The sequence below is a fragment of the Lactuca virosa genome, chromosome 5 (genome assembly GCF_052849685.1).
Source record: "Lactuca virosa cultivar CGN04683 chromosome 5, Lactuca_virosa_CGN04683_v6, whole genome shotgun sequence".
NCBI lineage: Eukaryota > Viridiplantae > Streptophyta > Magnoliopsida > Asterales > Asteraceae > Lactuca > Lactuca virosa.
Window position 1 is genome coordinate 353,186,391 of NC_136430.1, and position 25,367 is coordinate 353,211,757.

Here is a 25,367-nt window from a genome sequence, read left to right on the forward strand (position 1 = left end):
AATCATTTTTTATATCTTAGAATTATTATAATAATTAAAAATGTTAACCATATTATCTCTATGTCTATAATAATTGAACTTCTACTTTTAAATTGTTGGAACGTCGTTCTCTTGACAAGCAAAACATTTCATTTTCACATTCTAGATGAATATATATACATTGATTGCTTTGTTTTTATTGTTTAATATTCTCATGTTGTAGATGTAGTATATTTTAGATATTATGATAGATATTTTGATGTTTAAGAACAACAAATATGATATTTTGATGTTTAAAAATAACATCAATTTTCGTTTTGATGCTTGTTAAACTTTATGATTGATGTAAACAGAATCTTATTATGACATATGGTTTTGATCGCTTATTAAACTTGATTTTTTTGTATAAGTTGAGTTATTATGTTGATAGATTGAGGATGGGTCGGAGATGAGCTGGGAAAAGCCCAAAATACAAAGGGGAGAAGATTTGATTCCCCGCATCCGTCGGGGATAGGGATGAGGATGGGGACGAGGTTAGAAACTCGGGGATGAGGACAGAGATGATCAACCCCTCCCCAAACCCGTCCCATTTCCATCCTTACTAAAAAATGCATCGGAATCTAAATAAATGGTTATAATTATATATTTTTTAATAAAATAAAAATTCAATGATAAAACATATATAAAGAAAAAACTTTTAATAACTAAATTACCCTTAAAATCAAGGTTGTAAAAATCGCTTGACGTTAGCTAGTCGGTGGACTGGGGTTAAGGGATTAATCGGCTAGACGGAGATTAATCGGGGGATTAATTGGGGACTATTAATTGCTAGTTTGTTGAATTTTAGAAAATTAAATTTGACTAATATCATATAAAAGTTCATAAATACCACTAATATCATAACAAAATAGGTTATTATCAATAATAAAAGACTAACCATACCATAAATAGTTTCTATTAAGATATAATTTCTTCAAAGTGTTAAAATGTCATCGAGTTTTACCGCTTCACTCATTGTGTATGCAAGGATTAATCGCTAGGCGCCCTCTAATCGGTCGAGTAGCGCCTAGGGATTAATTGGAGATTAATCGGAACCTTTTCGGGATTTTTACACCAGTTCTTAAAATAAAAGAAAAAAAAATCGAGTATTGGGTTTGGAGTGTGCTACCATCCTTCCTGTACCCTAAATAACGGCTTTTTTTTACAGAATTTCTGCCAAATATTTACAGGAATCAGACAACTTTTCATTTCCATTTGTTTCTTTCTTGAATCTTGATCCCCTTTCAAGCTCCTTGAATTTCACACCAAGTGTTTAATTCCATCCCACAAACCCTAACTCCTGCTTCAATCCGAGCCCTAATAAGTGATTTCACAGCATCCCTAGGTTAAGGTAGTCTTTCGCTTTCAATTATTGTTCTTCTAGCAAAAAATTTCAAATCAATCGCTTGACTGTCATTTCACTCATACCTAATCATTCTATCGATTGCGTCTTCGAGTCTTTTGCTTACTACATTGCGATTTCATTTCGTCATCAACTCACGTTTATTGTATACTATTTGGTTTTACTTGGTAGGTGTGTGAATTGTGGGAACGAAGTTATCGCTGATCGTGCGGCGATCTCTCTTTCTTTTTTCAATGCGTGTTTCAGATTTCAAGCATAAGTGAATTGACCCTCGGCCAATAAGCATTGTGAAGTCCAAGCTGGAATTGGGAATTCCAAGATACTATGTCATTGTTATCCATATGATTGTTTGAAGAAGGAAACGGGTTTACTCTTTTAGTGGAGATGGCAGATGCAGTAGCTATAATGGAGGCAGCAGGATCCCGATTTAGCGACTTGGAACTCATCGGAAGGGGATCTTTTGGGGATGTCTATAAGGGGTAAGTCTTGGAAATTCATTCTGCAAGTACTGAATTCTCCTTTCATCATATGTTTAATGTACATGTATTAACATTCGAGGGTTGACTAGCATGTGTGATTAAAACATTTCTGTCTATTATAGGACGACAGTAAGAAACAACAGTCGATTGAATTTAAAAATTGGGAACATTGGAATGTCCATGCCCAATTGTGTGACTTTTGCATATACATGATTTAGCTAAGGTTTCATAAGCCCAGGAAAAAAATTAGGAGTTGTGGACAATTGGACATATCAGGAGCAAGTTGAAATATTGTATTGAGAGTGTTGTAACTCAAATAGATCATTTAGTGACATGAAAGCCATGTGGGCTGTGGTTCCATGGCATGAGTGGCATCCTTCATGGGATCATAAAATTAGTACAAAGGTAATTTTACCAGGTATTATTGCATTAAATTTAGTTGGGTGAAACTGATGTAGGTCATTACTTCCGTATTTAGGTTAGAAAAAGCAACCGTATCTTGCTTTTAATTAAGGAAAATTTTCACTAAAGGTGTCCAGGATATACACTCGACTAGGGCCACTCCATAAATCACATCCCGTATGAAATATATTAAATCGGATCATGCACCATATGAGTATGTGTCATGTTTGGAATTATGATTATACATGTAACTGTAGAAGTCTAAAATCTTGCTCAACATTGGTTTAAATATACATGCATGGTGTTTCCGAAAACTCTTTGATATGTATCCGTTTAAAATTCATCCATGGGGATCCGGACCTTAGATTGTATCAGAACTTATAAATATATTTTAATACAAATCGAAAATCATCACATTATCGAAGTTTAAACTTTAATAACCATATTTAGCAAGTCCTAACTAACATATACGCGACACAGAGCATGCCCTAACTAGAGTATTTATGATGTCATTAAGACTTTGTTCATAGGGAATACGTAGATGAAGTTATATAAGTTGGGGTTTTATGTGAATATCATGGTTGTATAGCTTGCAGATGAAAATTAGGTTATCAGCAACAACAAGGTGTCCTGAATAACTGATGTGAAAATCAATGTTTCTGTACAAAAGCAATGAAGTTGCTAACTTGAGATTGTAAACAAAAACTTAAAAAGTAAAGAACGATGACTCTTTATCTCTATTATTATGACATAATTCTTGAAGATAGTGTAATTACGATGAAAGAGAGTACATATTAGCTTGCATGTTTTTATGTAATTCAGTAAATTTGATTGTTGCTATTATATCTTTTAAACTTCTGAGAAAAGGAAATTGCTTTATATTATTCTTGCTAAGCTACCAGTTGTATTATCTTCCTTGATTTGCAGATTTGATAAGGAAAATAACAAAGAGGTAGCTATTAAAGTTATCGATTTGGAAGAATCGTGAGTTTTTGCTCTTAAACTTTTTTCCATTTTAATAATCAATGTCTGGTCTTTTTTATATCCATCTTTTAAACCTTTCTTCTCTATTTTCTTCAGAGAGGATGAGATTGAAGACATTCAAAAGGTACTCTTTACAAAACCCTTCACCCATTAATTAAATTCATAGATATTCATTCATTAGTCCTTTTTCACCTTTCAGGAAATAGCAGTTCTGCAACAATGTCGATCTCCATATATTACAGAATACTATGGATCATATCTTCACCAAACAAAACTATGGATAATCATGGAGTACATGGCTGGTGGCTCTGTTGCTGATCTAGTAGGTTATTTTACCAATTTCTGTATATATTTAGTTCATGAGGGTTGCGTTTTCAGTGCTGACGTGGACCTTCTTTCCACAGATTCAACCAAATCAACCATTGGATGAAATGTCCATTGCATGCATTATACGTGACTTGCTGCATGCAATTGAATATCTCCATAATGAAGGGAAGATCCACAGAGATATTAAAGGTTTCCCTACTATTTTTAAATTTTGTTTTATATAAAGATAATCTTTTAAATGTGGTGGTGTAATGAAAAAACTTGCTTCACATTTTTTGACAGCTGCAAACATTTTGTTGACTGCAAATGGTGATGTTAAGGTTGCAGACTTTGGTGTTTCTGCACAACTAACCCGCACCATTTCTAGAAGAAAGGTAGTCTATTTCTAGGGTTCTTATATTCATTTATTACAACAAATCTGAAGCTTCATTTATAAATTTTTTTACTTCATTAAAGGTTGAAATTTAAAGGAAATTCAGTCACTGATATGTTTGCTGGTGACAGACTTTTGTAGGAACACCATTTTGGATGGCACCAGAAGTAATTCAGAATTCAGATGGATATAATGAAAAGGTCCCACAAGCGTTTGTTCTTTTAAATTCTTATTATGTAGTATTTTTTTTAATATACTTGCACTTATTTAAAATGGTGTTTGACTTTGGTGAATGCAGGCAGATATTTGGTCTTTAGGAATAACTGCAATTGAGATGGCTAAAGGGGAGCCTCCTCTTGCTGATCTTCATCCCATGAGAGTCCTTTTCATCATACCTAGAGAAAATCCACCCCAGGTCTTATTATTTCTTTTTTTGGAAATCCTTTTACTCGATTTTCCATGTGATTAATTTTTGGTATTAATTCATTCTCTTGATTCTTGCAGCTAGATGAACATTTTTCTCGCCCAATGAAAGAATTTGTTTCCTTGTGTTTGAAAAAGTCGCCTGCTGAGGTATGCATATGGTTTCTGTGTGTGTGTTTTTAAGTTTTTTTTTTCTGTTAATGATTATATTATTAATTATTTATCAGAGACCAAGTGCAAAGGAACTTCTGAAACATCGGTTTATTAGAAATGCTAGGAAGAATCCAAGACTCCTGGAGAGAATCAGGTGTTTTTTTTTTTTTTTTTTTCTATGTGTTTTCCTCAAACCCATTATTTTCTTTAGCTTCCATATTGACGATAATACCCTTGTATGTTGACAGAGAACGACCAAAGTTCCAAATCAAGGAAGATGGGGATTCGCCTAGAAATGGTACACAGGGTGGTGGTTTAGGGGAAGGGTCTAACACCGTGAAGGTGACGACAAGGGATTCTAGAGTTGAAGACACTACTGTTCGAGTCAGGTGAATGTGAATTTACAATATTACCCTTGTGCTGGTAAACTTTTATCTGATCATTATTAGTTGTTTATTATTATTATGAATGATACAGTGGTAACCAGAGTAGTAAAACAACAAGAAATGCTGGATGGGATTTTAGCATAGGTGGTGGGTCCGGGACAGGGACAGTTAGAAGCTCTGTGAGACCACCTCAAATTAGAGACAGAAAAACAGACTCTCTTTCAACTTCAAATCAAGCAACACAGAAGAGAGTTACTACAGAAGCTACTGGTACTACAAGAAGATCATCATCAGAAGTTTCTAGAAATAGAGAGTCCGACCATATTCATGACAAAAAACAAGATTATTACAGGGGCGATGTGCGTCTTTTTCTTCCCTCCATTACACATTCTATTTTTTCTTTTTTTCTCTTTCTCAAGTTGTTTCAACAGGAAGATATGTCCATGGATGGCACTGGAACTGTGGTTGTGAGATCTCCAAGAGCTCAAACATCCTCGCTTTTCAGTGATCAAAGTACAATGGTATTAATATAATTACACTCTGGCTTAAATAATAATAATATAAAACTTGTGATGTAACAAAATGTTTTAATATGATTTTTATTGACCATACATACAGTCGAGTAGCACATTTAGCTCTTTTGAAGACACTTCCATCAGTGGCACTTTTGTCTACCGCGGCCCACACTCACAGTCACAGTCACATGATGAAGTAGATTCCCCCCGAACACCAAAATCCAGACTTGGAATCCAAGAAAAAACATCAACCGCTTCACATGAAGATAGTGCATTAAACCTAGCAGAGGTTGGTTGACTCTTCATTTTAACAATATATATATATATATATATATATATGCATGTAACAATATTTGTTTCAGGCAAAGGCTGCACTACAAGGAGGAATGAAGAAAGGACACACAAAAGATAAGTCTGGTTTAAGCAAGGTCCAAAAGGGTATAGTCCAAGAAACTAGTAGCAGAGTTGAAAAGTCAACAAGTAGCATAGATTCAACAAGGTTTGGAACTTTGGATTTTTTTTTTTATTTTATTGGGGTAAAAAATATTATATTTACCTTTTTTAAATATATAAATTTGGATTTCAGACATTCTAGCGATTATTATGATGCAATAAAAGCTTTCCCAAAACCTCGGCAAGCAAGTAGTGATGAAGAAGAGACGGTTAGAACCTCTGCCACATCAGCATCTGCTCCTTTGTCTATTCTGATAGTTCCTTCATTGAAAGAGGTGAATAATTATCCATCTCTAAGTCAAGGGCAAATTTGTAAAAAACTAGTTTCTGTGACTGTGAGACTGAAAGACTTTATTTATGATTGATTGTAGGCAATTGCGGATGATTTAGAAGCATCTGTGGTTCGATCTGTGATAAGTTCTTTGATGGATATGGAATACACAAAGCCTGGATCTTGTGAATTTCTTGTCACCAGGCTGCTTCACCGGCTAGCTAGGTTTTTTTTTTTTTTTTTTTTTTTTTTTTTTTTTTTTTTTTAATTGGGTGTAGTTTGACTTACGAAAATGCTTTCCAGTTCGAAAGAACCGGCATTGAAGGATCTGCAAGAGGTGGCGATACGTGGATTCTCCAAGGGTAAAAAGGTAATTGAGCTGGAGAATGCAAATGCAGAAGCCGATAGCAAAAAGAAGCAAGCGAATAAAGAGGCTCAGTCAAATGCCAACATAAGCCCCCTTGCGAGGTTCCTGCTTTCAAGGTGGGTGGAGTTTACTTATTTTTACCCCCCTTTCTCAATTCTCATTCATCATTACATCATTTGTCATTTGTGTGTGTTATGGATTATGATGAAGCTGAACCTTTGTTTTGTGTTTGTGGTGCAGATGGCAAGGGCAAAGTTGGCGGGATCTCAACCCAACTTAGAGGGAGAGATATGGGATTGTTGTTGATTATATAACAATCAATTCCATTCCGGTGGTGGTGGTGGTGGTTTCTCTGTTAATTATTATTATTAATTTATTCAAGTGTACATAATAACATCGAGAAAAGATTATATAGTAACTTATATATTTATCTTTTCTTTTTTATTACCTTGTCAATTTCTTAAAAACTGAGCCTTTTGTAGTAAAATATTGTTGTATACTTTGGTTGGGGGAGTTGATCATGATTTTTGTGGATGAACATGAACACAAACTTTGATGTTTTCGCGGTTAGAGATCATTGCAAAAGCATTCATAGTTGTTTGTTTCCATATCATTAAATTTATAGATTATTAGATCAAGTTATCTATGTTCATAACAAATTTCAACATGCCATGTATGTTCAGTAGTAATAAACATCACAAAATTGCTTCTTCTACACTATTTTCATGATTTTCAACATGATGAATCACGAATCCAATCATATAATAAATAAAGACAAGAAAGAATTCTTCAACTTAAATAATTTATACAGAATCAACACCAAAGTAACCTCAACAGACAACAAGGGTCTTGCTCAAATGCTTTTGCCTATTTGGTTCACCCTATGATGCATCACAGCCTCAGATGACCTTTTTACGTTGTGTATATCTCTATTTCTGTTTCCCTTTTGTAGGTTGTTGCTTCACAGGAGTCAGCTTCCGGAATGAGGCATGCAACATCATCACTGCAAAAAGTTCTTGATTTAGAAAGAAAAAATACAGTAAAAATGGTGAACCCAGGCCAAAAGCTTCTTCAAGATCAACTCACCTCCATAGCTAACTCCGAGTGCACATAGCAGTGCCATTTGAACATTGCACAAAAATATAATCACCACAGTCGCTGCAATAAGATACTAATAAAATCAAACGAACATGAATGAATGATGGAAACATAATTTACCAATTGGCAGGATAGGAAAGCATACCACATTGAATGAGGCGAAGCAAGCACTCACGAATTACAGGATAATTCTCTAACCCCCAACGCTTGTCACAGTATGCAAACAAATCCCATAGAACCAAGCTCGATACCAAACCAACAAGAGCAATTGGTATCTGATACCTAGTAGCAACAATCAATACTTCTCAAATTACAATAGACAACATGCAAATGATTTTATATAATCGAGTAATTGAATTGGATAAGCCTAATGAGGCAAAAAATTGGTACATGGCTACATACAGAGAGCAAGCGAAGAAGAGGATGAAGAGACTGGCGTAATTACGGCAATAACGCTTGATGTTCTCAGTAACTCTCATACGAGCTTGCGGCCGAGACGAAGGAAAAGAATAGGAGTCAGAGAAACCAATAAACCCTAAAGTCCAAGGCGGAGTATCGCCGGAGAAGTCTTCATTTGTGAGTTTTGAGAACGGATTTATTGTTAATACAGAGAGCAGGATTCCGAAGCAGTTTAACACAGTCGAAAGGAAATATCCCCCACTGACGGCGGCAGCGACGGAGGGCGGATCGGCTCTTGCAGAATTGGAATCGCCGGTGGTGCTGGAGGCGGCGGTAGTGGAAGAGACACGGTGGAGGTCGGAGGTTCGCTGGTCGAGAACCTCTAGGTAGCCGCTGTCCCGGAGCCAGGACTCGAAGGCAGGATCGGGAACGCTCAGAGCCAACGGATTTGCAGAGAACGCCATATCCGGTGTACCTTCTCGGCTTTACTTTAAACAAATATCTCTTGTTAATTTAAAAAAAAAAAAAAAAACTTTTGTTTTATGTCGCTTTAATCGGTAAAATATCAAAATGAAAGTTGTTGGCTTCTTAACCTAACGAGGGCAATGGCAAATATGTAACTTTTTGTATGAACCTTATATATATATATATATATATATATATATATATATATATATATATATATATATAGACTTGAGTTATTCTATTCACACTAATTATTGTATTTATATTGTATGCTATGAGAATTATTAAGAGAATAAGTTGTTTAGCAATGCGAATACGTTAAACCTTACAAAATATTGTCATTTTTATGCATTTTCGCTAATTATTATTTATTTTTGTTCTCACACATCGTTTTTCACTCATTTTCATTCTGACAGAATACGACCCAAAAAAAACATTCTGACAACATTATGATAGAAATGAGAATAATAATAATAAATGTATAATAACCTTATAAACGATTTAATCTATGAGAATGTGTGTTAATGACACTAGTTATGTAAGATTTAACGTATTTATATTATCAAACAACGTATTTATATTATCATTCTCATTGTATACGATAAATGTACAATAATTAGTATGTTTTTGTGTATATTAAGGTAATGATTAACATAGTTTAAGGAAACATGTTTGGTTGGAAAACACATGTTTATCCGTTATCCATTTCCGCTGGTACGCCTAAGTATTTTGCGGCAAAATAAATATGTGGCTGAGAGTGATTTCCTCATTCTCAACCTTTTTTTTCTCAATTGAACCCTCCTCTCTCTCTCTCTCTCTATATATATATATATATATATATATATATATATATATATATATATATATTATAAATTTGATGTAATTAAAACAAGATTAGTAAAACTAAATTAAGAACCTTAAGAAAGAAGAAAGGAGATTTGGAGAGAATTTGATAACTTATATAAAGTATTCAAATTGGTGTATCTTTTACATATGTAGTGGTGCTATTTATACTAATTAAATCACTAGACATAATAAATGAGTTCTTACACATATTTGACATATTTGCCATAAGAGTTGAAAATAACTCTTACACATTTGACATTAGGGTAGAAAATGTTGTCATTCAATTATTTACAACACTCCCCATTGGATGACATCATTTCAAATTAGAGTTCAACCTTTAAGTACTGCCTCATTAAAAACCTTGTTAAAGAAAACCCAGTGGGAAAAAACTTTAACGAAGGGAAAAAGAGTGCAGTGTATAGTTGACTCCCCCTTATTTATAACACTCTAAAAATTCCAACCAATTTAAACTTTTCAAAAACAACCCAATTTCATAAAGTTATTACAAAAAGGTTTTCAATACATTTATTATCAGAGTATTTCCCAGAAACCACATCGTAAACACATAAAACCCGAGGAGCGGTACGATCATGCATTTGCCTTGCCACGGTCTCCTGAAGTACCTGAAACATTTAAACCACAACTGTAAGCCCGAAAGCTTAGTGAGATACCCCCAAAATACCAACCGCATATACCATACACATAACTTATCATACAGAACAGAACAGCCATGCACTTCGGGTCTTCTGTGTGACTGGTCCACTGCACCGGGCCTTCAGTCCACCTGGTCCACCCTCCGAGTCTAGCCATATCCATCGAGTCTGCAGTGTGGTTGGTCCGCCCGCACCGAGCCTTCAACCCACCTGGTCCACTCTCCGAGCCTACAGTATGACTGGTCCGCCCGCACCGGGCCTTCAGTCGGCCTGGTCCACTCCCCGAGCCTCGGCATGTCTGGTCTGCCCTCGTGGGGCCTACAGCCTATCCGGACCGCTCGCTGGGCCTTCGGGTTAACCGGTCCGCCCTGGGTATGTTGGCCTACAGCACAAAGCAGGACCCGCCTCAACCCAACCCCAGTCCAACAACCATGTGCACATAAACATACAATCATATAACAATTCACATCCAATCTACCGATCTAGCAGATCACATAACATAACATACTCTAAACAGAATACCGACCTAACCGGTCACTAGCATAGCATCATCCTATATACCAGGATACCGACCTTAACCAGGTCTCTAACATATACCATCCTAACTACCAGGATGCAAACATAGCAAAGCAACAACATAACAACGATACCCGGATTGCAATCCGATAAAGGGTCGGCCTTGGTGCCTTAGACCCTGTTGATATAGTGAGGATAACTCACCTCGCAACTGCTGACTGAAAAGGATAAGATCACGCTGCTCCAACCTCCAGCACGAACTCCACCACTGATCAATACCAAAAGACTGAACTCAATAAATACCCATAATTACCAAAATACCCCTAGAAGTCAACTGGTCAACTCTTGGTCAAAGTCAAAGTCAAAGTCAACCCTCCTGACTGACTCTACTCGCCGAGTCGACCCGCTGACTCGTCGAGTCCCCATACTCTGAAACTCCCATAACACGACTCAACTCGCCGAGTCGCCCCAAGACTCGCCGAGTCCCACAACTCTGAGTCTAACCGTACTCAACTCACTGAGTCATCCCTTGACTCAACGATTCACAGTTTAACCAGAAAAGGTTAGGACCTCACGACCAGACTCGCCGAGCCCAAGAACAGACTCGCCGAGTCCAAGGCTATATTCAACCAACTCGCCGAGTTGTTCTTCCAACTCGTCGAGTTGCTGCCTATCTTCATGCCACTCGCCGAGTACACTCATGTGACTCGCCGAGTACCTCTAGCTCTTAACCCATACAGAGGCTTTCCAAGCCATGCAGGGTCTCAAATCCATAGATCTACTCTTGTACAAGCCATCCATCACGTAAAGTAGCAAACTTTACGTGAATCCAAGGAGATCTAAGCATAATACACTCTTGGCTAAGGTTTGGGACTAAAAGGCTTCATCAACAGCTCTTGAACATGGACTTTATTCTCTTTTGGATCATCACTACTCTAGATCTGAGGTAGCAACCTCAGATCCAACCTCCAAACTCAAGATAGCACTAGATAAATTCCCAAAAATCCCACAAATGATAGATCTAGATGGATAACAGCTCAAGCAACGAATCCTTACCTCCAAAGAAGACTCCAACAGAAGAATAAGCCAAAACCTTGCAAAGCCCCTTGCTCCAAGCCTCTTAATCTTCAAAGATTTCTTCAACAAACACTCCTTCAAGATCCAAATGCTCTCTAATTCTCTCACACACGGATATTAGGGTTTCTGGACTTCAAGGGAGAGCAAAGAGGCTGGGGAGAGGGTATTATGTTCTTTATATAGGGATCAATCCATGGGATTAGGGTTTTCTCCACACAGCACCAACTCACCGAGTCCAGCCGCCGACTCGCCGAGTTGGCCACTTAACACGCGACCAGAATCGCGACCCTACTCGCCGAGTCCACCCATGGACTCGCCGAGTTGACCATTCACAATTTCACTTTGAACCCTGAACTTGCACTCCTGAACTCGGGATGTTACATTATTTAGACATCTGTCACATTATATTTTATGCACATGTCGCATTCCGATGCCATGGGCATGTTTCCTGAAGATTGCAGTAGGAAGTGCCTTCGTAAAAAGGTCTGCTGCATTGTTACTGGATTGAACATATTTGATTTCAACTTGATGGTTCTTTATAAGCTTTTGAGTGTACTAAAAAAACTTTGGAGGTATATGTTTTGTCCTTTCGCTCTTGATATATCCTTCTCTCATTTGAGTGACACATGCTGAGTTATCTTCATATATTAACGTTGTACCTATATCCTTTTCATGTCCACATGAAGCTAAAACTAGTTGTGTCATTGATCTCAACCATGTACATTCTCTACTAGCTTCATTTAGTGCAATTACTTCAGCATGATTTGAGGATGTGGCAACAAGTGTTTGCTTTTGAGAACTAGGGGTGTCGAACGGGTAAAATTTTCGGGTTTCGGGTAGAACAGGTATTTCCTTAAGAAAATAATACCCGATACCTGACCTATATTGTAATTTGGGTTTTCGGGTTTTTGGTATTCGGGTTTGAGGTCGGGTCGGGTAAGTTTCGGGTATACCCGAAAATTTATTAAGTGACACTTATTGATATTTTTTTTTGTTTTTTATATGTTGGTTGGTTTAATATAGAATTGGTTAGGAAAATAATCCATACAATTAACAAATGCATATATAATAACAATACAAATCATTATAATATGTTATGAAGGGTTTTGTTTTATTAGAAGTGTGTGTACGTGACTGCATTGTATATTTGGTATTAGGTAAAAAACGAATTCGGGTATACCCGAAAATAAATATTCATACCTAAAACCCGACCTATATTATTATCGGGTTAACCTATTACCCGAATGTTCATACCCGTTACCCGTTCTACCCGACCCATTCTACCCGAATTCGGAACGGGTCAGGTGGGTAGAACGGGTTTCGGGTTTTTTCGACAGGCCTATTGAGAATGCCAGGAAATTGCGGTACCTCCATTCATGAATACGTATCCAGTTTGAGATCTAGCTTTATGAGGATTAGACAAATAACCTGCATCTGCATAACCAGTCAAGATTTCTTTTGAATTGTTAGGATAAAATAACCCTAAATCACTAGTTCCTCGAAGGTATCGAAAAATATGTTTGATTCCATTCCAATGTCTTTTTGTTGGGGATGAACTAAATCTTGCTAGCAAGTTTACAGTGAAAGAAATGTCAGGTCTAGTACAATTGGTAAGATACATAAGAGCTCCAATTGCATTAAGGTATGGTACTTCTGGACCAAGGACTTCTTCATTTTCTTCGCATGGACGAAATGGATCCTTGTCAATATTTAATGATCTAACAACAATTGGAGTGCTTAAAGGATTGTCATTGTCCATATTGAAACGTCTCAAGACTCTTTCTGTGTAATTTGATTGATGCACAAGTATTCCGTTAAGCATATGCTCAATCTGTAAACCAATGCAGTATTTGGTTTTTCCAAGATCTTTCATTTCAAATTCTTTCTTTAAAAGTTCAATCACTTCAAGGATTTCTTTATTCGTTCCAATGATGTTTAGATCATCAACATAGACTGCTATGATCACATATCCAGATGTTGTTTTCTTAATAAATACACATGGACAAATAGTGTTATTTTTGTAACCTTTGCTTGTCAAATAATCTCTTAAACGATTGTACCACATGCGTCCAGATTGCTTTAACCCATACAAAGATCTTTGTAATTTTATAGAGTACATTTATTTGGGTTTTGCACTTAATGCTTCAGGCATTTTAAATCCTTCAAGGATTTTCATATAGATGTCACTATCAAGTGATCCATACAAGTAAGCTGTAACAACATCCATAAGACGCATCTCTAAATTTTTAGAGACTGCCAAGCTGATTAAATATCTAAAGGTAGTTGTGTAACGCCCGTAGATCAGGGTTAGTCAATTAGAGCCGATAAACATCAAAAATGACTTTTTGATGGAAGATTATTTAGAAGGATTAATCTTAACTAAGTTGCAGTATATGTCACAAGGTTTCCGTGCATATAAAGAACGCCGAAATTCGAGTTATAACAAAGAAGTTATGACCTGTTGAAGTTTCGCGACAGAACCTGCACGACACAACGCGACGTAAATAGTGAATTTACGTTAGAGCGATATTTGGCCTTAGCGATCTAAATGAAAGTCGTAGAATACGTTAAACCGAAAGCGTGCATAAAAAGAACGCCCAAATCTGACTTCGTATGAGGAAGTTATGATTTTTCTAAGTTTCGACTTAGCGGTATGCAGCCCGAATACTCGATTTGAGATCGAGCGGTTTTTATCCGAAACAATCTAAACGAGAATCAAAGATCTCGTCAATTGTAGTTCAACGATAAAAAGACAGACGAAAACGAAGTTCAGATGAAGGAGTTATGAATTTTGAACGGAGTTTTCCTGTCCTGGCCTACTAAAAATAATATATTAATAATATATTAAAATGAAAGTCAAAATTAGCCGACGAAGTCTAAATGAAAGTTGTAGATCTTGTTTTTACCTACGCGTGGATATAAAGAACGTCGAAAACGGAGCTCGTATGCGAAAGATATGAATTTCTGAAGTTCGGGGCACGAACTTCCACCCCTGTCAGAGCTCACGAGGTGAGCATTAAGTGGCTCACGAGGTGAGCAGATGATGGACGTCTTCCAGGGCAAGTGGCCATGACGAACTCAATGACGAATTGAGCTCACGAGGTGTATATTAGAAACTCACGAGGTGAGTTTAGCATTTTTTCCCTATAAATAGAATTCAAGGGTCAGCCGATTTAGGTTGCTCATCTCTTACTCTCCCACTCCCGATACTCTCTCTAAGCCCTATTTTAACCCCCGAAGCCCCGGTATCATTCCCGAGACCCGAAGCTAGTCCCGAAGCCCAAAGATCCCGAGAAGAAAGATTCTCGAGCCGAAGCTCTGCCCGCATGAAGCCCGATTTTGGAGGAAAACATCCTGGTTTCATCGCAAAAGATTATTTTAAGAGACGAGGCGCTGCCCGATCATCTTCTGATCAAGTGAGTGTATAGTCCCTTTCATAACACGATTTTAATACAAGTATTGTTTGAATGTATTAAGTATATGTTTTGTGTGAGTGTGTGGTTACTTTCTTCTAACACATAAATATGAAGTATTTGTTATAAAATACGTGCTATGTGTTTATATATTGTTGTTTATTTGAGATGAGTGGGAAATGGATGTTTTATATAGTTTTTAAATGAGTTAAACTGTATATGTATTTTATATTTACAAATATGTTAGGTAGAACATGGGTAGATGAGATAGTTGGTGTGTGATAAAAGGATGAGTTGGATAATGAGATCAAGAGGTTAGTTTTAGATCCGTGACTAGGGACCAGATCAAGAGGCTAGTTTTAGATCCGTGAGTATGGATTAGACCATGAGGTTAGTTTTAGGTCCGGGAGTATGGATCAGGTAAAGAGATAAAACTTCTTATTAGTCCGGGAGTATGGATTAAGACTAAGTTAATTGTCCCTAGTCCGAGAGTATGGATTGGGCACAATTATTGATCCGGGAGTATGGATCAGATCAGGATTAAGGTATAGTTAATTGTCCCTATTCCGGGAGTATGGATTGGGTACAATTATTGATCCGGGAGTATGGATCAGATCAGGAGGTTAGTTAGAGATTCGTAAGTATGGATGAGGTAGTTTTAGATCCGTGAGTATGGATCAGGGGAAAAGGTTAGTTTTAGATCCGTGAGTATGGATCAGGTGAATTTAGATCTGTGAGTATAGATCAGGTGAAAAGTTTAGTTTTAGATCCGTGAGTATGGATCGGGTGAAGAGGATAGTTTTAGATCCGTGAGTAGGGATCGGGTAAAGAGGAAAATTTTAGATACGAGAGTTTAGATCGTGTCGTTGTGAGGATCGATGGGGTGGGATAAGAGTTGCCTTTATATGGTGAAATTGTACAAGTTTGAATGTTCTATATTTATAAATATAAGATATAACATTGTGGGATGAAAACCCTATATGCTCACCAGGCTCCCAAGCCTGACCCACTCAGTTTCCTTTGTATCACAGGTATCGACACGAAGATATATTTCACGGAGAGATTAAAGGAGCTGTAAAATCTTTAGTGTAAATAATGTAAGTTCTGTTTATGCTTATGTGTCTGTATTGGAACATGACATCCCGAGATTTTGTTATATAATGAAAATACATTTCTTTAAAGAAATGCTTTGATAAATCTTTATCATATTTTGGGAACAAATTCCGCAACTGTTTTCTTTAAAAGATTACTCTGATTTTAAAAACAAGCATAAACAAATCGGTCTTTTCTGGCCGAGAAATTGGGGATGTCACAAGTTGCATCCATTACAAGTGAATAAGTTTCCTCATAATCAATTCTAGGTCTTTGAGAGAATCCTTGAGCAACAAGCCTGGCCTTGTATCTCACAATTTCGTCTTTCTCATTTCTTTTTCATACGAAGATCCATCTATACCCTAATGGTTTCACAACTCCAGGTGTGAGGATAATGGTCCCCAAAACCTTTCTCTTGTGAAGAGAATTTAATTCAACTCGCATAGCTTCCTTCCATTTAGCCCAATCATTTCTTTTTTGACATCCAATGACAGGTTATGGTTCGGGATCATCATTCATAACATCACATGCAACTGAATAAGAAAATATTGCACTTATATTGTTAGTTTCATTTTGGTCACGTATTCTATTTGTTTGACCATAATTTTGTGCATCATCCTCCTTTCCTGGGGAAATTTGAATAATTTGTGTCTCTACAGGAGCACTTTCCTCATGATCCAGTGCATTTTCTGATCCTCTTCTTTTTCGTGGGTTCTTATCCTTAGAACCAAATGGCCTTCCACGCTTCAGGCGTGTTTTAGACTCTTGAGTGATTTTATCATAAGATTGTCTCTGTGGAATTTCAATTCGAGCTGGAACATTGTCAGCTTGTATATATGATTTAGTCACCCTTTTTGTGTCAGTAAATGCATCAGGCAATTGATTTGTCATTTCTTGGAAATGCATTATCTTTTGAACTTCCATGTCACATTGTTTTGTGCAAGGGTCAAGATATGATAAAGAAGGCTCATGCCATGACACATCCTTTTTCCAGAATCTTCTTTTCTCCCCCTAATGATGGGAACTTTGCCTCATCAAATTAGCAATCTGCGAGGTGTGCTGTAAAAACATCACCTGTTAATGGTTCAAGATATCTTATAATAAAGACTGACTCATAACCAACATATATTCCCAACCTTCTTTGAGGACCCATTTTTGTCCGTTAAGGTGGTGCAATAGGGACATATACTACACACCCAAAAATTCTCAAATGGGATATATTTGGCTCTTGACCAAAAGCAAGTTGTAAAGGAGAATATACATGATATGAACTTGGTCTCATACATATCAATGATCCAACATGTAAGATTGCATGACCCAAACAGACACAGAAAGTTCGGTCCTCATTATCAATGGTCTAGCTATTAGCTAGAGACGTTTAATCAGTGATTCAGCTAAACCATTTTGTGTGTGTACATGGGCAACTGGATGCTCAACGCCAATTCCTACAGACATACAATAGTCATTAAATGCTTGTGAAGTAAATTCACCAGCATTATCAAGTCTCACTCTTTTGATAGTATAATCAGAGAAATCTTCCCTTAATTTAATAATTTGGGTAAGAAACTTTGCAAATGTCATATTACGAGTTAATAATAGGCAAACATGAGACCATTTGTTGGATGCATCTATTAAGACCATAAAGTATCTAAATGGTCCACATGGTGGGTGAATCGGTCCACATATATCACCTTGAATTCTTTCTAGAAATCTAGGTGACTCCCTTTCAACTTTCATTGGAGAATGTTTTATAGTTAACTTTCCAAGGGAACAAGATGCACATGGTTTTATGCTGTTGGATTGAGGGAACTTTTGGTCCTTCAATGGATGCCCATGCGTATTTTCAATTATCCTTCGCATCATTGTTAATCCTGGATGGCCTAACCTATCATGCCATAAATTGAATGTCCTAGGATCACAATGTTTTCCTTTGATTACCATATTTGATTCAATCATATGTATATATGTATAATGCAAACCGGAATCAAGTGTTGGTAGTTTTTCAAGCACATGGTTTTTGTCTATAATATACATATATTTCTTATTTTCAATGGTCACAGTTTTTGTGTCATATCCTTTGAAATATATGTCATTGAAACTTAGTAAGTTTCTATTAGACTTTGGAGAAAATAAGGCATTTTCTACACAAAAACTTGTACCATTTGGTAATATAAAATGGGCTTTCCCAGTTCCCTCTATCAAGTCTGCAGGACCTGATATTGTATGTATGACCGTTTTTGTTGGTACTAATTTTGAAAAATATTTCTTTGATTTCAAAATAGTATGCGTACTACCACTATCTGCTATACAAAGTGATGGGTTTTATACAAACAAACAATCCTATGTGTGCATGCAACCCTAGATTTGAGGATCTATGTTTTCACTATTAGACATACAAGCATTGAACACAAAAACTAGAAACCCTAGGAGGCACATATAATTTTCGAAATTAACATATAATTAGGGTTAGGATACATACCTTGATTGTTATATTGTAATAACAATCAAATCCTTGAAGATCTTGAACTTTGGTAGCAAGCGCCACAAGTGTCGCGCCTCTAATGGCTCACAAACAAACCTAGCAACCAAGGATTACTATGGAGAGAGAGAAGTAGAGTAGAATTTCGGCCCTTAGCCTTTCTTGGAGTGCCATCCACGAAATCCAACCCTATAGGGGTTTATATAGGTGATAAGGAAGGTTTAGGATAAGGCAGGTGTATCTTAGATAACCCTAATCCCTTAACTTCCTCCCTAAGGCTTCCAAGGCACCCTTAGAGCCCAAGGAAACCCTAGGACACTCTAGATTTCGTTCCCCACCTCTAAGGGAGGTTCTAGAATGCTCAATGCACAACTTTTGAACATTGTCACCTTTAGTCCTTGTAGTTTCAATTAATTCCTTTAATCCCAAAATTAATTCCAAATTAATTTCTGATTAAATATTAATTAAAAAATATGATTTCTAATTAATATATTATATCCATAATACATTAATAAATCATTTATCTTGATTATTAATTTATTAACCAAGCAATAAATTAATAGATCATTCTTCTCTCTCTAACAATTATCCTATTCAATTGCCAGGTTTGAAGGCAACCCAAAAGGACATTGCTACTATCAATTCAAGTACATAACAATTATAGTTATGGGCTTAGACACCTAATTCAACAGTCTCCCATTTGGATAAGTCTAATAACTATAATTGCAAGTATAACTTCAAAATTTGACAAACAAATTTTAGCTACCAAAAGCCGTTGTCGAACTCTGACCTAGTCAGTGACGTGTCCTTAGATAAGGGATCATATAATCCTCCATTGTAGATATCGTATAGACATAAGACATGGATCTTAATCATTCTCTCTGTCTATGTTCTGTTTCCCGATTTCCGATTTATGACGACTGACTAATTGAACAAATCAAATTAGTCCCGGCTTGGCCAAGCACTTTATGGTGTCATCACTAAATCATCGAGGGGCCCACATATATCGCTTTTATCCAACTTTGGGTAAAAGGAACGGATAAACATCGACTCATATGCTTGCTCTATTTACTCATCAAATCACACACAATAATACGTTTTATAACACCAAGTTACTGGTGCATTTACGTATTATCAATGTGCAACCGATTTGCAAACTGTAACTCATATCTCTTTGTTTCAAGAATATAAGATATTATCGTCTCACAATCACTCGTGATAAAATCCATGAAGTGATTCAAGTGAGCGTGGGTTTAATCCAATACTCTAATCTTATTAAAGCACTCATGAACTCTGCAACAAACTTTTGCTATGTCTAAACACTTTAGACAATCTACAGACGGACTCATGACAATCTTGCTTCATACCTACTCCCAATGTATGAGCGGCTGTGGATGTTTGAATAACCTAGTTATTCTGGAAGTCAAAACATGCAAAGTGAAATGCAATAATAATATTAATCCTATATGGCCCTAAAACTTTTGAGCGTAAATAAAAACACTTTTATTTAAACACCATATTGATTACTCATTATTCATTACTTACTGTTTCAGAAAATCAACTTATTACTCGAATTATAACCACAATTGTCCCATGCTCCAAGCATGCACACTTTGGTTTCCTATGGTCCATACTTTGTGAAATAGATCAATTGAAACTTTTCCAACGAAACTCATTTCACAATCCCCAATCCTTATTATTAGTATAAGAAAACCAAATTCTTTCCACTTTTAGAATATGTCATATTCTAACATTTTATGCAATGATTCTTTCGTAATGTCATAGCACAAAAGTCACCAAGACCCGGCTAATGAAATTACAAGGTATTCTATCGGAAATTGTTACAAGACAATTCCATAGACGCGAAGTCTCACATTCAAAGTACATTCCTTTGAACATCCTTCTCGCATAAAAGTTTCTAACCTAGACATATTTCTTAATATCCAACTCCCATTAATGGAAACATTTCCATATTTGCCATATGACAACTCATTCTTAATAGAATCTTATCTATTCATAATAATGTCAATATAGTCCATCCAATACTATACTTCCAACTACTCACAAGCGACAAATCCTCAGTGAACTTCAGATCATCCTTTGATAGTTGTTTAATTATTTTAGTCAAAACCGATTCTAGTCCTTTTTCCCTCTTAATGCCCTAGGCATTTGGAAAATTTTAGAATGGTCAAATATTATAGCATATGCAATCGATCCTATACCCAAAGCGTATTGGACATGATGCATAATGTCTCATATAAAGACATGATACTTTATCAGTCTTTTGCCATAATATTTTGTTTGCCATGTTCTCACAATTCGAACTATGAAGAGGGATGCCGTAATCATAATCGAATTTTGAGAACGTGCTATGTATCCTTGACTAAATTTTATTAACATTTCTTGATCTAAGCTTTTAGATTTTGAAACAAAGTATAATATTCTCTCCCTTGATTATAGAAAAACAACTTTTCAACCCCTACAACTTTGCAAAGTTAATCTTTGTTTTCTATAATTAATATTGCTAACTCGCAATACTTGAAATAATAATCATGCTCCCACTAACACAATGATTATTTCTATACAAGCATAACACTTATGCTCCCACTAGCTTTGACATGTATTCAGAAAACACTTGAACTTCTAGAAAACAATGCTTATTGAATTCCTTAAGTTCATATTTCTAATACCTAATGCTTCGATAAGCCTTTATCTAAGCTTCTCAAAATCACACACCTTTCCTTAGACAGCTCACATGTGTGTCTAGACTAATTCAGAACTTATTTTACTAAGTCCCAAATGTTCAGACTAATTGCCAAATCTCACAATTCGAACTATGAAGAGGGATGCCATAATCATAATCAAATTTGAGAATGCAATTTACATACTCGCTATCTTCTTAAAATCTCTCTTAGTGAAAGCGTTTCCTCACAATCATTTTCATGAAGGAGAGAAACCTTATGACACTTAGATTTTATGGTGTATGTGTTCCTATCCATGTGAATTTGCCATAACCATAATCGAAAGATAATGTTTGTGACAAATTCAAACTCTTATGGATAGAACTTGTTCATTCTTAATTTCTTGCCATCAAGGGTCCCACCATTGCTTCCCAGTTATTTGGCAGCTCACCTATGCCAGTCAATGTACTTTCATTGATCAAGGTGTTTGCCCTTATGTATTCAATTGAGAACTCGTAGAACTCATATGCATAATCACTCAAATGGATTGGCACAGAAATACAATTTTGTCAACACGATAGGTTATAATCCTCAAGTCGTGTGCTAGTGTTTAATAGGTTTACTTCTTGATTTGTTCTTGAAATTTTTCAAGACAATTTAGACTCCCACTGACCTCTTGACATATATGATTCTCTTGTCAGGAACCTTTCCTAGACAAAACAAATATTCAAGAGTTAGTGTAGTTCTTATCAAGACAAAACACTTCACATAATTGCTCCTAGTTGGTCTTTGTCTTATCCAAGACAGCACAACTTACCAATTTTCAAATGTGCAAGAATAAGAAAGCCTTTTACAAACCCCACATTTGATGAGTGTTATAAACCTACTTAAGACTTGTCACTCAATTCACAATCTTGGAATATAACTCTAAGACTTGATATTGGAACGAAGTATGATTGACTTCTTGATTTTAACCATTTCTACAATTCTCGATTCCTCTTCTTAGACATACAAATGCACTAAGACTCACTTAGAGGATCAATTGAGATATGGTTCTTAATCATTAAGACTTATCATAAAACACAATAAAAGGTACTCTCCCTTCTTCTTAGAAAAGAGAAACTTTTATCTTTCTGCCTACTTGATTCTTCTTATTCGTTCTGCTATTGATTGAAACTCTTTCAATCAACTCAGAATTATACTTAATCTTATAAGTATAACCACATTTTACTAAGCTTTAGTAAATCATGACGAATATCTTCATCACTCTTGTGGTGGACTTGATCAATGCACAACCTAGTGTACTCGATCTCCTAGTCCTTCTCTTGACACTTTGTCAAAGAATTAGTCTAATTTCCAAATATGAAGTTTCTCATTCATCACGCAACCAAGTTGCATGACTCCAAGTTTCTGTCCAACTGAAACTTGGGCGATGAGAATCTTCCCTTATTTGGCAAATTCTCGACATTTCCACAAATAACATAATTAAGAATCAAATCCATTATAGCTAACAATAGAAACAATCAAACATCAATTTTTCATACACACCATTGCAAGGATAAATAAATAAGACAAAATCAAAATTTATTTTATTGCGGAAAAATATTGTCCTTACAATGCGATTACTAATGAAAACTATGTAAATATTACTTAGCAATATATCCTAACTCTAAAGTAGTAGCTTAAATATATGATCCTTGAATCATGCGATAGAAATCCATTTCTTCGCGATCAGACTCATCTTGCTCCTTCCTTTAAGCTTCCTTTCCTTTTTTCGATCCTTCAAAACATCGAAATGTAATCTTATCACATCATGTATTAAGAATCTCCAAATAGGAACTTAATAGAGTTAGATAGTGGATTTTTACCTGAAGCAGAGTCATACGTCTTGACTCTCCCATCTCTTAGATCTCTCAGGTAGTCAGGGCAGCTTCGTAACCAATGGCCCTTCTTTTTGGCAGTAGAAACTTATGGACTCTCTGGAATGGCACACGGGACTATCTCAGACTCAGCCTTTCTCTTGCGTAGAGAAAACTGTTCTGGACTTCCAATGTTACCATTGCCCATAGAGGGTTAGGATATTGATTTACCAGACAAATATGCTGACCAGTGCGCCAAATCATTTCTGATTCAGCAGCAATAAGCAAATAAGTCAAATCAATAAGGGTCATGTCGTGGTCAATCACATAGTACTCTCTAACGAACTTACCATATGATTCGGGAAGTGACTGAAGAACCAAGTCAACAGCCAGCTTTCTTTAAACATCGACACCCAACAATCCTAATTTATCAACCTTTTATCCAAGATATGAGCACATATAGACTTTCCATTTTCGTGTCTTTTGCCAATAGGGCTTGAGTGACCTTGAACTGTTCAAGTCTTCGAACATGTGGGCCAGGGAGAATTATTGGAGGAGGCGGAGGAAATGAAGCATGATTTCTATTTCCACAATACAATCGTGGAAGATCATCTTCACATGGAATACTTTTTCCAACGGATTTAGGAAGACCATAGTTGTCAGACTTTGACATCTATAAAACGGGAGAAAATTCAAGTTAGTTGATTGAGTCCTTAATAAAACACACAAATGAGATATTAAGGCTAGGATCCAACACAATATTCTACAATTTGGAAAAGGGATGCCGTAATCCAACTTGTAGAACATTTGAAGGTAAGTGAATGACGATTCACTAATTTTCCACCATGAAAAACGAAAAGGAGATTAAGTTTTAAATGTATTGAAAACTCCTAGATCTTTTGAGATTCATTGAGCTTTTCAATGGCATGTTTAAATCTCGATATGCCCCTCGATTTGTGACTGGGATGCCGAGGATCACAAAACAGGGTGTGAATAACCATGCAAACTTATATGGTGCCCCAAATGTTACAGTCACCTATTCGATGTGCCGACCGAACTATGACAAACATTGAGTCACCCTTTGCTACCTTTGCTTAGAACCATTTAGTGTGCCGGTTAACCACACACGCTCCACTAACGTCTTTGCAAGGGTACAAAGTGTAATTTCATGGAATTGCATCAAATTCACTTTTGCCTAAAGTAACTAAGATTGGGAATTTTGTATAAAACATTTAGTTACTTTATACTTCATTATACTTTTAATGGAAAGGGTTTGCCCTATCCTACCCGTTCGGCTAACGACCCTCCACCAATCAAGGAAGCGGTGGGTGAGAGTGGACACCCATTAAAAGGGCATTTTATAGGCCATAACCTTATACCCCCCTTATAGACCGGCTTTGTGAATGAGGCCTACTAACGGTAAGACTAGCAGTTTAAGTTATACATATATAATATTAGACTTTTAATGTTATATATAGTATAAGGGTGTATTTTACACTTTTAAAATACTAGGTGGTCTAATTTAATAAATTAGACTTTTAATTTAATTAAATGTAAACCATATCACTATGGATTTATTAACTCTCTTTTAATTATACACTTAATTAATTTAATAAAACCATAAGGGTGCAATTTGAACTATTTTGATTTAATAATTATTCAAAAATTAAACAATTAATTAAATTATTAAATCAAATAAGGATTACCAATTTAAATTAAATATATTAACTTAATTTAATCCTATATCCATGGATTTCGAAATTTAGGCAGGGATATCTTTAATTATCCAATTAAACAATCAACAAGATAATTACCAAAAATAACAACCCACTAACAGATTCCTTAGATTCCGAAATCTTCTGCTTGGAGTGGAAGGCAAGGCTTTCAAACTTGCCTAAAAATAAAAAACCCTAGGGTTAGGAAACCCTAGATTTCGACTTCAAGGTGGCCAAAGGAAAGGGTTTTAAAACCCTTAGGGATTTTCGAAAAATAGGGTTCTTAAACCCTAATTTGCGAAAATTTAAAGGCCTTAGGGTTTAATAGCCATAAACCCTAATTTTGTCTAGTTCAATCAATTGTACCAAATCTAATTGAAAACAAAAACCATATGCTCTGATACCATTGATGGATTTTATACAAACAAACAATCCTATGTGTGCATGCAACCCTAGATTTGAGGATCTATGTTTTCACTATTAGACATACAAGCATTGAACACAAAAACTAGAAACCCTAGGAGGCACATGTAATTTTCGAAATTAACATATAATTAGGG

The 25,367-nt window shown here is 36.1% G+C and overlaps 2 protein-coding genes across 2 annotated transcripts; one reads left to right on the forward strand and one right to left on the reverse strand.

Annotated features, from left to right (window-relative positions):
* Positions 1-1,185: 1,185 nt before the first annotated feature.
* On the forward strand, positions 1,186-7,102 carry LOC145116422 (uncharacterized). The gene is made up of 20 exons (XM_079052766.1): positions 1,186-1,369; positions 1,553-1,860; positions 3,190-3,246; positions 3,343-3,370; positions 3,446-3,568; positions 3,651-3,762; positions 3,856-3,947; positions 4,078-4,146; positions 4,245-4,361; positions 4,451-4,519; positions 4,597-4,676; positions 4,771-4,911; positions 5,000-5,267; positions 5,340-5,429; positions 5,527-5,712; positions 5,786-5,922; positions 6,010-6,151; positions 6,248-6,372; positions 6,451-6,630; positions 6,755-7,102. The coding sequence occupies exons 2-20, from the start codon at positions 1,766-1,768 to the stop codon at positions 6,792-6,794; spliced, it is 2,151 nt and encodes a 716-aa protein (XP_078908892.1). The 5' UTR covers positions 1,186-1,369; positions 1,553-1,765; the 3' UTR covers positions 6,795-7,102.
* A 141-nt stretch (positions 7,103-7,243) lies between these two features.
* On the reverse strand, positions 7,244-8,534 carry PRA1.H (prenylated RAB acceptor 1.H). Its single transcript, XM_079052767.1, has 4 exons — positions 8,015-8,534; positions 7,758-7,894; positions 7,601-7,672; positions 7,244-7,517 (listed from the first exon to the last, which is right to left on the reverse strand). The coding sequence occupies exons 1-4, from the start codon at positions 8,473-8,475 to the stop codon at positions 7,444-7,446; spliced, it is 744 nt and encodes a 247-aa protein (XP_078908893.1). The 5' UTR covers positions 8,476-8,534; the 3' UTR covers positions 7,244-7,443.
* Between the last annotated feature and the right edge of the window lie 16,833 nt (positions 8,535-25,367).